General features: G+C 39.1%; 2 protein-coding genes across 11 annotated transcripts in view; one reads left to right on the forward strand and one right to left on the reverse strand.

Moving 5' to 3' along the window:
• Positions 1-13507, forward strand: part of C10H11orf65 (chromosome 10 C11orf65 homolog) — a 100998-nt gene that overhangs the window by 54021 nt on the left and 33470 nt on the right. For 7 of the 10 annotated variants that reach the window (XM_070473631.1, XM_070473639.1, XM_070473638.1 and 4 more), the window contains exon 3: positions 12270-12362. The exons of 2 other annotated variants lie outside the window; for them this stretch is intronic. In XM_070473631.1, the coding sequence (XP_070329732.1) occupies positions 12270-12362 (93 nt within the window). Of the gene's footprint in view, positions 1-11115; positions 11137-12269; positions 12363-13507 lie in introns of those variants that run through there. One more of the 10 variants, XM_020910192.2, reaches the window with a different exon arrangement.
• Positions 1971-3087, reverse strand: LOC110148273 (rho-related GTP-binding protein RhoG-like). The gene has a single exon (XM_020910196.2). The coding sequence runs from the start codon at positions 2980-2982 to the stop codon at positions 2407-2409; it is 576 nt and encodes a 191-aa protein (XP_020765855.2). The 5' UTR covers positions 2983-3087; the 3' UTR covers positions 1971-2406.

A 13507-nucleotide genomic window follows, 5' to 3' on the forward strand; every position in this document is an offset into this window, starting at 1 on the left:
TTGATGCTATCCAACCATCTCATCCTCTGTTTCCCCCTCCTCCTCCTGCCCTCAATCTTTCTAAGCAACAGGGACTTTTCCAATGAGTTGGCTCTTTGCATAAGATGATCAAAGTATTGGAGCTTCAGCTTCAGCATCAGTCCTTCCAAAGAATATTTCAGGGTTGATTTCCTTTAGGATTGACTGGTTTGATCTCCTTGTAGTCCAAGGGGCTCTCAAGAACCTTCTCCAGCACCACAACTTGAAAGGATCAATTCTTCAGCCCTCAGCTTTCTTTATGGTCCACCTCTCACATCCATACATGACTCCTGGAAATACCATAGCTTTGACTATACAGGCCTTTGTCAGCAAAGTGATGCCTCAGTTTTTAATACACTGTCTAGGTTTGTCACCATGAAATTAAAAGATGCTTACTCCTTAGAAGGAAAGTTATGACCAACCTAGACAGTATATTAAAAAGCAGAGACACTACTTTTCCAACAAAGGTCCGTCTAGTCAAGGCTATGGTTTTTCCAGTGGTCGCGTATGGAATGAGAGTTGGACTATTAAAGAAAGCTGAGCACCGAAGAATTGATGCTTTTGAACTGTGGTGTTGGAGAAGACTCTTGAGAGTCCCTTGGACTGCAAGGAGATCCAACCAGTCCATCCTAAAGGAGATCAGTCCTCGGTGTTGGTTGGAAGGACTGATGTTGAAGCTGAAACTCCAGTACTTTGGCCACCTGATGTGAAGAGCTGACTCATTTGAAAAGCCCCTGATGCTGGGAAAGATTGAGGGCGGGAGGAGAAGGGAATGACAGAGGATGAGATGGTTGGATGGCATCACCGACTCAATGGACATGGGTTTGGGTGAACTCCAAGAGTTGGTGATGGAGAGGGAGGCCTGGTGTGCTGCGGTTCATGGGGTTGCAAAGAGTTGGACATGACTGAGTGACTGAACTGAACTGAACTGAACTGAACTAGGTTTGTCACAGCTTTTCTTCCAAGGAGAAACCGTCTTTTAACTTCATGGCTACAGACACTGTCCCCAGTGATTTTGGAGCCCAAGAAAATAAAGTCTGTCACTGTTTCCATTTTTACCCCATTATGGTTTGTCACAGGGTATTGAGTACAGTTTCCTGTGCCCCAGAGGAGGACCTTGTTGTTTAACAATCCGATGTAGAATAGTGTGCCTCTGCTGATCCCAAACTTGCACTGTGTTCCTTCCCTATCCCTCCTCCCCCTCGGCAACCACAGGTCTGTTCTCTGTATCCGTGAGTCTCTTTTTGTTTTATAGATATGTTGATTTATATCAAATTTTAGATTCCGCATGTCATACCAAGTGATAACTTATTGTATTTGTCTTTCCCTTTCTGACTTACTTTTCTTAGTTTGATAGTCTCTTGGTTCATCCATGTTGCTACACAAGGCATAATTTCATTGTTTTTGATGGTTGTGTGTCTTTCAGATTTCCACTTAATCATATCATCTTTGCATGATGACTTTTATTTTTCCTTTGCAAACTTTACACTTTTTACTTCTAGTTCTTGTTGTATTGCACTGACTACACCCTCCAGCACAATGCTCAGTAGAATAATGGACATTCTTGTCTTTTCCCTGAACAAAGAGAGAAGTCATATAATATTATGCTAATAAGCTAAGAAGTTATCTGTAATTTTTTGTAGAAACTCATTATTTGTTTAAGCATGTTAACCTAATTTCTCTCTTGCTAAGATTTTTATTCTTGTTTTTATGAAAATTCTGGGTATTGAATTTGATCATATGTTTTTGCTGCACCTGCATGGTCATAAGATCTCTTTCATTCTTTCTTTCTTTCTTTTTTTTTTTTTTTTTTTTTTGGAGACAGGAGGTTTTATTGATGCTGATGGGGGTAGGAGGGGCCCCCAGGAGCCCGGAGGGAGTGGGGGTGGGGCTGAGTCAGTCAGCGGATGCTAAGGCTTGGGCACATGAGGGTAAGTTAGGGCACATTCATCTTCTTAGGATTCTGTGGCTCCTTCTCTGGGGCAGGGAGAGCGCATCATGAGGGCGGAGCAATCGAAGAGCAGGGAGGGAGAGGTTAGGGATGGCGGAGCGCTCCTAACCTGAGAGAAGGCACCACAATAGGCAGCAACATCTGGTCAGTAGGGGCAAGTGGGGAGGGGGCACCTGGTTGGCTTCTTGGGGAGGGGCCTGTCCTTGGCCTGGGTGAGCTTTCAAGAGTTCCTGGTGTTCCCAAGCAGAGTGGGGCAGGGCCCAACGCCCCTCTCCCTGTGGGCCTCCTTCAGAAGAAAAAGGCACTCGGGGAGCCCCCTTGGCAAGGGGTGCCAGAATTAGTCCTTAAGGCATAGCTGGGGGCAGACAAGGCGCCAAGGCACAAAGGCACAGCTGGTTGGGGAGGGGCAGGGGCAGCCTCCAAGCTGAGTGCCAGGGTCACAAGAGGACACAGGACCGCCCACGCTTGACAGGCGTGGGGTTGAGCACAGCCCGGACAGCCTCGGCAAACACCTCCTTGACGCCGTCCTGCTGCAGGGCCGAGCACTCGAGGTAGCGCACAGCGTGGATCTGCTTGGCCAGCGCCTGGCCCTGCTGCGGCGTGATGGGCGCCTGGCCCTGCTCCTTCAGGCGCCGCAGGGTGTCAGGCTGGGCTCTCAGGTCCTTCTTGGTGCCCACCAGGAGGATGGGCACATCAGGGCAGTGGTGGCACACCTCTGGATGCCACTTGTGCCGCACATTCTCATAGGAGGGCGGGCTGGCAATGGAGAAACAGATGACAAACGCGTTGGTCTGAGGGTAGGAGAGTGTGCGGAGGCGGTCGTACTCCTCCTGGCCCGCTGTGTCCCACAGGTTCAGGTTCACCGTGCGCCCGTCCACTGCACTCTGGGCACTGTAATTGTCGAACACTGTGGGGATGTACTCCTTGGGGAAGGCATTGGTTGTGTAGCAGATGAGCAGGCATGTCTTGCCCACAGCTCCATCGCCCACCACTACACACTTGATGCTCTGCATTGTCGGTGTACCTGGAGGCTGTGCCTCCTTCCCGTTCTGGGCCCCTCTGGATGCAGCGACCTGGTGCCCTCCCCGCTGCGGGGGAGCTGGGGGCGGTGGCAGCGGCTGGGGCTCGAGAAGGAAGTTCTTTCATTCTTTCTATGTGGTAAATTGTATTGATTGATATTCAAATGTTAAACCAACCTTTTATTCCTGGAATAAACTTCACTTCATCCTGATTGTTACCCTTTTGGTATATCCTGGGTTTGGTTTGCTAAACAATGGTTTAGGATTTCTGCATATTTTTTTATGAATATAATTTTTCATTTCTTATAATGTTCTTGCCGGGTTTCGTATTAGTATTATGCTGGCCTCCTAAAAGGAATTGGGAAATATTTTTTCTTTTTCATTGTCTGAAAGAGTTTGTATCACTAGTATTTTTTTCTCTAAGTGTTTGGAATAATATATTAGCAAAGCTATGTGTGCTAGTTTTCCATGTGGAAAGATTTTTAATTTTGAGTTCCATTTCTCTAATTAACACATGTGCGTTCAGATCTGTATTTCTTTTGTACCCTTTTGATAAACTACTTTTTAAAGGAATTTGTTCATTTTGCTTGTTTTTATTTAGGTATTATTGACATCTAATATACATTTTTGCAAGTGTGCAACACAATCCTAATCATAACCACAATATGTCTAGAAAACATCTACTACCATACATAGTTACAAAAATTCTTTTTCTTGTGATGAAGATTTTTAAGAAGTACATTCTTCATAATTTTCAAATATATGATATAGTATTATTAACTATATTTCACCATGCCTTACATTACACTCCATTACCTAATTACGCTATAACTAGAAGTTTATACATTTTGACCCCCTCACCTATTTCTTCCACCCAACATGTACCACCTCCACCTTCTGGCAGTCCTCAAAACTATTCTTTATATCCATAAGCTTAGGTTTTATTGTTGTTGTTTAAACTCCACATATAATTAAGATATAGTATTTATCTTTCTCTGACTTATTTCACTCAGTATAATGTCCTCAAATTTTATCCATGTAGTTGCAAATGGAAATATTTTTATTTTTATGGATGAATAGTATTTCATTATATATGTATATGTATATATATTTGTTATTGTTCAATTGCTGCATCATGTCCAGCTCTTTGTGACCCCATGGACTGCAGTACCCCAGGCTTCCCTGTCCTTCCCTATCTCCTGGAGCTTGCCCAAACTTACTTCCATTGAGTCAGTGATGTCATCCAACCATCTCGTTCTCTGTCATCCCCTTCTCCTGCTGCCTTCACTCTTTTCCAGCATCAAGGTCTTTCCTAATGAGTTCGCTCTTCACATCAGGTGCCCAAAGTATTGGAACTTAAGCTTCAGCATCAGTCCTTCTAATGAATATTCAGGATTGATCCAATGGATGTTGGCAATTTATATATGCTACATCTTCATTATCTATTTATCCATCAATGAATGCTTAGACTGTTTCAATATTTGACTACTGAAAATAATGCTGCAGATAACATGGGAGAGCTTATATCTCTTTGAATTAGTGTTTTTGTTTTCTTCAAATATATACTCAGAAGTGGAATTGCTAGATCGTATGGTAGTTCAAGTTTTAATTTTTTGATGAATCTCTATACCATTTTTCATAGTGGCTGAACCAATTTGCATTTATATGAATAGTGCAAAAGGGTTCCTTTTTCTCCACATTTTTGCCATCACTTGTAATTTCTTGTGTTTTTAGTAATAACCATTCTAACAGGTGTGAAGCAACATCTCACTGTGGTTTTGATTTGAATTAAGGAATTTGTCCATTTTGTTAAATTGTCAAATCTAAAATAGTTTGGCCAAAATTTGTTTACAATCTTTTCTTGCTGTGCTTTTAATGTCTGCAAGATCTGTAGTAGTAGTATTAATATGTGATTTCTCTTTATTTCTCTACATCTTTATTTCTAGGAGTTTATCAACTTTATTAATCTTTTAAAAGACTGATCTTTGGCTTTGTTGGTTTTCTCAGTTTTAACTCTATTTTCTATTTCATTAATTTCCAATCTTTGCTGTTTTTCTTTCATTTGGGGGCTTTGACTTACTGTTTTTTTAAAATTTCTTCGGATGGAAAATTAGAGCGTAGATTTTCAATTTTTATTCTTTTTATATGTATTTTGACTCATTAACTTCTCCCTTCAATATTTCTTTAGATTTATCCTCACAGATTTTGATATGTCACATACTTATTACCTGAGTTTAAACTATTTCATAATTTCCAAAGTGATTTTTTTCACCTGTGGGTTATTAGAGCCACATTGATTAATGACCAGGTATTTATGCATTTTCTACTTATCTTTTTGTTATTGATTTCTGGTTTAATTCCACTGTAGCCAGACAACATACTTTAAATGATTTTAATAACTCAAAATTTATTCATACTTACTTAATACAGAAAAATTCTATTTTTGATAAACATTCCTTGTTATCTTGAGGTTTTCCCTCAAGATGTATTCTTCCGTCAGTTAGGTCAAGTTAGTTAATTATGTTTCTCAGTTCTTTTATAGCTGTCTTAGTCTGTTTGGGCTGCTGTACAACAAAAATTTGTTTCTTACAGTTTTAGAGACTATGAAGTCCAAATCAAGGCACTAGCATACTTAGTATTTGTTGAGAATCTTCTTTCTGGTTCTTGTTATGTCCTTACATGTTGGAAGGGGTAAGTGATCTCTCTGAGCCATTTTTTGAAAGTGAAAGTGAAAGTCACTCAGTCATGTCCAACTCTTTGCGACCCCATGGACTATACAGTCCATGGAATTCTCCAGGCCAGAATACTGGAGGGAGTAGCCTTTCCCTTCTTCAGGGGATCTTCCCAACCCAGGGATCGAATCCAGGTCTCCCACACTGCAGGCAGATTCTTTACCAGCTGAGTCACAGGGGAAGCCCTTTTTTTATAAAGGCACTAATCCCATTCATGAGAGCTTTAAAGCTTCATGACCTAATCAATTCCCAAAGTCCCACCTCCTCCTACCATTACCTTGGGGGAATTTCCATATAAATTTTGGAGACTCGGAAATATTTAGTCTATAGCAGGAGACTGACAAAATTTTTTGCCTATTTGTTCTATCTGTTCTTGAGAGAAGTATGTTAATATTTTCCATTATGATTGGGGATTCATTTATATTCCTGGTAATTGTGTTAATGTTAGCTTTATACATTTTGAAGTAATGTTTTTAGGAACATATCAGCTCAAAATTGTTCTGTCTTATTGTTGAGTCAACCCTAATCAATATAAAATGTTGTTGTATTTTCCAAAACTTTTTGCCTTAGTCTATTTTATTTTGTATTGATATAGTGACCCTAGTTTACTTTTGGTTAGTGTTTGCATGGTATCTTTTCTTATTCTTTTACTTTCTAACTTTTTGTGTTCTTTGAAAACAATGCAGAGCTGGATCTAATTTTAGTTAATCATATATAATCATTGTCTCTTAATTAGCATGGTTAGACTATTTATATTTGTTAAAATTATTATATTTATTTAGTTTAAGTTCACAATATTGCTGTTGCTTTTCTACTTATGATCTGTTCTTCATGTATTCTTCATTTTCCCCCATTTCTTTGTATTATTTGGACAATTTTAATACATAGCTTTTTTCTTTTCTATTAACTTTTTGGTTATTTTGATTGATTAAAAATGATCATAAATTATTTCCTATTCTTTCTATTGAGAGGTAAGTGACATTCTTTCTTCTTCCTCAATTTTGGCTATTTTAGTGACTTGCTTTACCACTAAAACAAATAAAATAGAATATGACATTCTGGGGTCTTTGTGTCTAGGTAATAAGAAGCATTGCAGTAAAAAAAAAAAAAAAAGAAAGAAAAAGGAAATTCTCCAGTTGTCCTGTGGTTAGAACTCCTAGCTTCCACTGCAGGGGGTCCAGATTTGATCCTTGGCCAGGGAACTAAGATCTTGCAAGCTACATGAGGCAGTCAGAAAAAAGAAGAGGATGAAGCATTGTAGTTTCTATGTCTGTGTCATAGAATGGTCATTCTGATTGAAGCCAGTCACAGGATGCCACAGTCCCGAAACTGCCGTGCCAAGCTAGCCTAATAGAAAGGCTACCTACAGAGAATAGTGATGGGCCACCCCAGGTTTACCACCTATTTCTTTCCACTTACAAGATACGTAAATGAAAAAGCCATTTTCAGTGTTCCATCCCCAGCAGATGTAGCATAAAAAGAGCCAAGAAACATAACTGATAGCTAGAATTGAGGCCTCTGACATAAGACACAACTTGAGTCATATCAGCCAACCCCAGCTTTACAATACATCTCAGATGAAGTCTCAATCATTTTCAAAGTGAAAACCAGACATCCTTAGTATGCCCTACCACAATTTGCTGCTCTTAATTTTGAGCATGATAAAATGGTGGTTGTTCAACATCAGAAAGTTTTGGGGGTAGTTTGCTATATAGCAATAGATTATCATAAAAGTTACATATTATTTTAATGGTGTGACTTATAGTTTACAATATGTATCCTTGGCTAATTTCTACCTACATTAAGTTAGTAATTTTACCCTTTCCAGAACAGTGCAAGAATATTAAAACAGGTTAGCTCCCTTTATCATCTTCCCCTTCTGTGATTTTTGTTGTCAATTATCTTCACTTACGTTTTTCTTTTAAGTATAAGAAGACATTCTTTTTATTGCTTTAAACAATTAGTATTCACTTTTTATTGTGGTAAATATACATAACATAAAATTTATCATAACAACCATTTTTCGGTGTACAATTTAGTGACATTAATTACATTTACAATGTTACGTAGCCATTACCACTATTTGTTTCTAGAACTTTTACGTCACCTAAAACAGAACCTCCTGTAGCTACTGAACAATAACTCTCCATCATCCCTGCCCACTAGGCCATGGTAACCTTTATTTTACTTTCTGTATCTATGAATTTGTCTATTCTAGGTAGTTTGTATATTTGTCCTTTTGTCTCTGTCTGTTTCATTTAGTATAATGTTTTCAAGTTTCCAGCTGCATAACCGAGGTTATTGATATTTCTCCTGGCAGTCCTGATTCCAGCTTGTGGTTTATCCAGCCCGGCATTTCGCATGATGCAGAGTACATCAAAGAGTATTTATCTTTTAATGATTTTTATTCTTCTTCCTGCTGGAATTTGCTCAAACTCATGTCCATCCAGTTGGTGATGCCATCCAATCATCTGTCATCCCCTTCCCCTCCTGCATTCAATCTTTCCCAGCATCAGGGTCTTTTCCACTGAGTCAGTCTTCACATCAGATGGCCAAAGTATTGGAACTTCAGCTTCAGCATCAGTCCTTCCAATGAATATTCAGAATTGATTTGCTTTTAGTCCAAAGGACTCTCAGAAGTCTTCTCCAACACTACAGTTCAAAAGCATCAATTCTTCAGCACTCATCTTTCTTTACAGTCCAACTCTCATATCCATTCAAGACTACTGTAAAAAACATAGCTTTGATTAGATGGACCTTTGTCAGCAAAGTAATGTCTCTGCTTTTTAATATGCTGTCTAGGTTGGTCATACTTTTTCTTTCAAGAAGCAAGCAACTTTTAATTTCATGGCTGCAGTCACCATCTGCAGTGATTTTGGAGCCAAGAAAAATAAAGTCAGCCACTGTTTCCACTGTTTCTCCATCTATTTGCCATGAAGTGATGGGACCAGATTCCATGATCTTAGTTTTTTGAAAGTTGAGTTTAGAGCCAACTTTTTTACTCTCCCCTTTCAGTTTCATCAAGAGGCTCTTTAGTTCTTCTTTGCTTTCTGCCATCAGGGTGGTGTCATCTGCATATCTGAGGTTATTGATATTTTTCCCATCAATCTTGATTCCAGCTTGTGCTTCATCCAGCCTGGCATTTCACATGATTTACTCTGCATATAAGTTAAATAAGTAGGGTGAGTAGCCTTGACATACTCCTTTCACAATTTGGAACATGCCCAGTTCTAACTGTTGTTTCTTGACCCGCATACACATTTTTCAGGCGGCAGGTTAGGTGGTCTGGTATTCCCATCTCTTAAAGAATTTTCCACAGTTTGTTGTGATCCATACAGTCAAAGTATTTGGCATAGTCAATAAAGCAGAAATAGATGTTTTTCTGGAACTCTCTTGCTTTTTCTGTGATCCAGTGGATGTTGAAAATTTGATTGCTGGTTCCTCTGCCTTTTCTAAATCTAGCTTGAACATCTGGAAGTTCTCAATTCATGTACTGTTGAAGCCTAGCTTGGAGAATTTTGAGCATTATTTTGTTAGTGTCTGAGATGAGTACAGTTGTGCAGTAGCTTGAACACTCTTTGGCATTGCCTTTCTTTGGGACTGAAATGAAAACTGATTTTTCCAGTTCTGTGACCATGGATGAGTTTTCCAAATTTGCTGATGTATTGAGTGCAGCACTTTCACAGCATCATCTTTTAGGATTTGAAATAGCTCAGCTGGAATTCCATCACCTCCACTAGCTTTGTTCATTGTGATGCTTCCTAAGGCCCGCTTGACTTCACATTCCAGGATGTCTGGCTCTAGGTGAGTGATCACACTATCATGGTTATCTGGGTCATTAAGATCTTTTTTGTATAGTTCTTCTGTGTATTCTTGTCACCTCTTCTTAATATCTTCTGCTTCTGTTAGGTCCATACCATTTCTGTCCTTATTGTGCCCTTCTTTGCATGAAATATTCCCTTGGTATCTCTGGTTTCCATAAAAAGATCTCTAGTCTTTCCCATTCTATTGTTTTCCTCTATTTCTTTGCACTGATTATTTAGGAAGGCTTTCTTATCTCTCCTTGCTGTTCTTTGAAACTCTGCATTCAGATGGGTATATCTTCCTTTTCTCCTTTGCCTTTTGCTTCTCTTCTTTTCTTAGCTATTTGTAAGGCCTCCTAAGACAACCATTTTGCCTTTTTGCCTTTCTTTTTCTTGGTGATGGTTTAGAATACTGCCTCCCATACGGTGTCACAAACCTCTGCCCATAGTTCCTCAGGCATTCTGTCTATCAGATCTAATCCCTTGAATCTCTTTGTCATTTCCACTGTGTTATAGTAAGGGATTTGATTTAAGTCATACCTGAATAGTCCAGTGGCTTTCCCTGCTTTCTTCTATTTAAATCTGAATTTTGCAATCAGTAGTTCATGATCTGTGCCCCAGTCAGCTACTGGTCTTGTTTTTGCTGACTATATAGAGCTATCCAGGAGTATAAAGTATCAATTCCAGTGAGAATCAAGTGTTGCCCCTTCTGTAATGAAAAGTATCAATTTCAGTGAGAATCAAGTGTTGCCCCTTCTGTAATGAAAGTGTTCCGACTAACTGATATCCAACAAGAAACCTGGTTAATTTCCTCAAGGAATGAGACTATATCAGGGGATCAATGTTGCCCTCTACTTTGACAAAGTGGACACTCAGCAGTAGTAGTAGCCAGATATAGTGAGTTAAAATTCATGTTGCTGATCCCACAAATAACCTACATTCCTGTTGCCATGGCCATTTTGTTCATGAGCCTATTGAACAAGGAGAACAGCGGCTAGGGAAAAAAGACTGGCTGAATGGGTCAACTTGCCCACTTGATTATTAATATTCTTCTCTGCTGAAATTGCTTTTTGGTGAGAATTGATATGGGATATGAATATCTTCACAGTTGGTGCTCAAGTGTGAGAGGTCTGGAGGGGTCTGATCTCTTCCCCAACAATTTTCTAACCAAAAAACAAGTTTCTTTCCAAATCCCTGACCATCCTGCCAAACCATCAGTTATTCTCCATCTGTAGATCTGTATTACTGGCCATCTTTCCTTCCAGGCATAGTATACAATGGGTATGATGCTTAAAGTTCTGTCCCCTATAAGTATTCCTCTTCTGAGCCACTCTTGGATGAGGTTCCATATACATATGGAACTTCCTATGGGTCACACTTTGCACTGGACCTCCTGAGACCTGCTAGGTCCTGAATTTACCAATAGAATTCTAACTAAGTGATGTTGTGTGACTTCCACGACAGGGCCTTGCAATTTCTCTCTCTCTGTCTTTATCTCTCATACTTGAAACCTACACACTGTGAAGAAACTCTAAACTGAAAGTGTATGTGGAGAGAGAAGCCAAGTCACCACAGATGTTCCAACAATCCAAGCTGAAGACCCAGATATGTGGGTGAGACCATATTAAATCACCCAACTCCATCTGATCTGGCAAATGACTAGGCCCAAGTACATGATTCCACACAAAAATAGAAGTTCTCTTTCAACCCACAGAAAGTGGTTTTTGCTTTAAGTCACTGAATTTGAGAGTGGTTTGATACAGTAATATACAAATTTAGAAAATACTGTTCAGATTTCAAGCCATCATAAATTCTTCTTGATACTCAATTTGGGGTTTTACTTAAGAATATTACATCTTCCTTTCAGAAAGAATATTATTTGTGTTTATATGGGCTGCACCATCTCCCACAGGCAATTGTCGTGGGACTTCAAATTGTGATATTGGTGTTAAGGATTACTTCAACTTGGCTTTATTTGATTTGATTTAATATAAGAAAGGAGTGGATGGGGAAGATTTTAAGAGTTATTTAGGGTTTGGGGAGGAATAAGGTATGAGGGAAAATGTTACCAAAGATAGCTTTTCAAGATACAAAAATTGCTTGGAGTAGTTTGACTAAATTTGCACTAACATGAGAAGTAGATAAGGTTTGTAAATCAGTGGAATTACTACAGGAATAAGGAGGCTTTTGTCATGATAATAGGTAATATTTGCTGAATGCTCTTCTGTGCCAGAAGCTGTTCTAAATGCTTTACAAACTTTGACTCATTTATTCCTAAATGTAGCTGTATGAAATAGAACTGTCATTCCCATACTTTAGATAAGAAACTGAGCCCAGAGGTTACGCAGCTTGTTCAGGATCAAGTACTTACACAGTGAGTAAGTGCTAACACTTGAACCCAGACAATATCCTGCCATGCTTAGTGTACTTAACCACTAGGCTGTGTTTTGTCTTTCTCCTACATTACTCTGGACTATACAAAAGTGATACAACCAAAGTTTTGGACATTTTATTTACACTTCCTGGTAATAGAATTACCAATTTAAGGGTAAACCCCTGTGAGAGTAATACCAGTGTTACCTGGCTTGTGAAATCAAACTGTGATTGGATAATATTTCTAAAATCTATTTCACAACAGTAAAATCTATCTCATGATTTTCATTCATTTTTCCCTAATTAGGCAAAAAGCTATTAGAGGTAGAAAACCCAGTTTCAACAGTAAAATCCTATGTGTTTGAACCTTTAGAATGTCGCTTTATTCCAACACTTTAAACGTCTGATTAACATAAGAAGACAAGGGGAGCCACGTCAGATAGTGAGATATATTAATCCTAAAGAGGTAAGGACATTATATTTTTTTCATGATGTATAAATACCTTTATTTTTTATTCTTTTCAAGTGAAGTATAATTGCTTTACAATGTTGTATTAGTTTCTGTTGCACAATGAAGTGAATAAGCTATATGTATACATATAACCACTCTATCTTAGACCTTCCTCCCACCCCACCCATCTAGGTCATCACAGACCACTGAGCTGAGCTCCTTGTGATGTACAGAAGGTTCCCACTAACTATCAGTTTCACACAAGATAGTGTATATACATCAATCCTAATCTCTTAATTCATCCCACCCTCCCATTCCCCCTGTGTCCACATATCTGTTCTCTACATCTGCATCTCTACCCTTGCCCTGGAACTGGGTTAATCTGTACAACATTTCTAGATTCCACATATATGCGTTAATATCTTTGTTTTACTCTTTCTGACTTACTTCACTCTGTAAGATAGACTCTAGTTCATTCACATCTCTACAAATGACTCAATTCTGTTTCTTTTTATGGCCGAGTACCATTCCATTGTTTATATGCAGCATATCTTCTTTATCTATTCATCTGTCATTGGACATTTAGGTTTCCATGTCCTGGCTATTGTAAATAGTGCTACAGTGAACATTGGAGTACATGTGTCATTTTGAATTATAGCTTTCTCAGGGTATATGACCTGTAGTGGGATTGTTGGGTCATATACTTGTTCTTTTTTAGCTCTTTAAGGTGGAGCTTTTTAAGTTTCCATACTGTTCTCCACAATGTCTAAATCAATTTACATTCCCATCAACAGTGCAAGAGGGCTCCCTTTTCTCCACATCCTCTCTAGCATTTATTGCTTGTAGATATTTTTTTTCCATTTATTTTTATTAGTTGGAGGCTAATTACTTTACATCATTACAGTAGTTTTTGTCATACATTGAAATGAATTAGCCATGGATTTACATGTACTTCCCATCCCGGTCCTCCCTCCCACCTCCCTCTCCACCCGATCCCTCTGGGTCTTCCCAGTGCACCAGGCCCGAGCACTTGTCTCATGCACCCAACCTGGGCTGGTGATCTGTTTCACCCTAGATAATATACATGTTTCAATGCTGCTCTCTTGAAACATCCCACCCTCACCTTCTCCCAGAGTCCACAAGTCTGTTCTATACATCTG

The sequence above is a fragment of the Odocoileus virginianus genome, chromosome 10, assembly GCF_023699985.2.
Source record: "Odocoileus virginianus isolate 20LAN1187 ecotype Illinois chromosome 10, Ovbor_1.2, whole genome shotgun sequence".
NCBI lineage: Eukaryota > Metazoa > Chordata > Mammalia > Artiodactyla > Cervidae > Odocoileus > Odocoileus virginianus.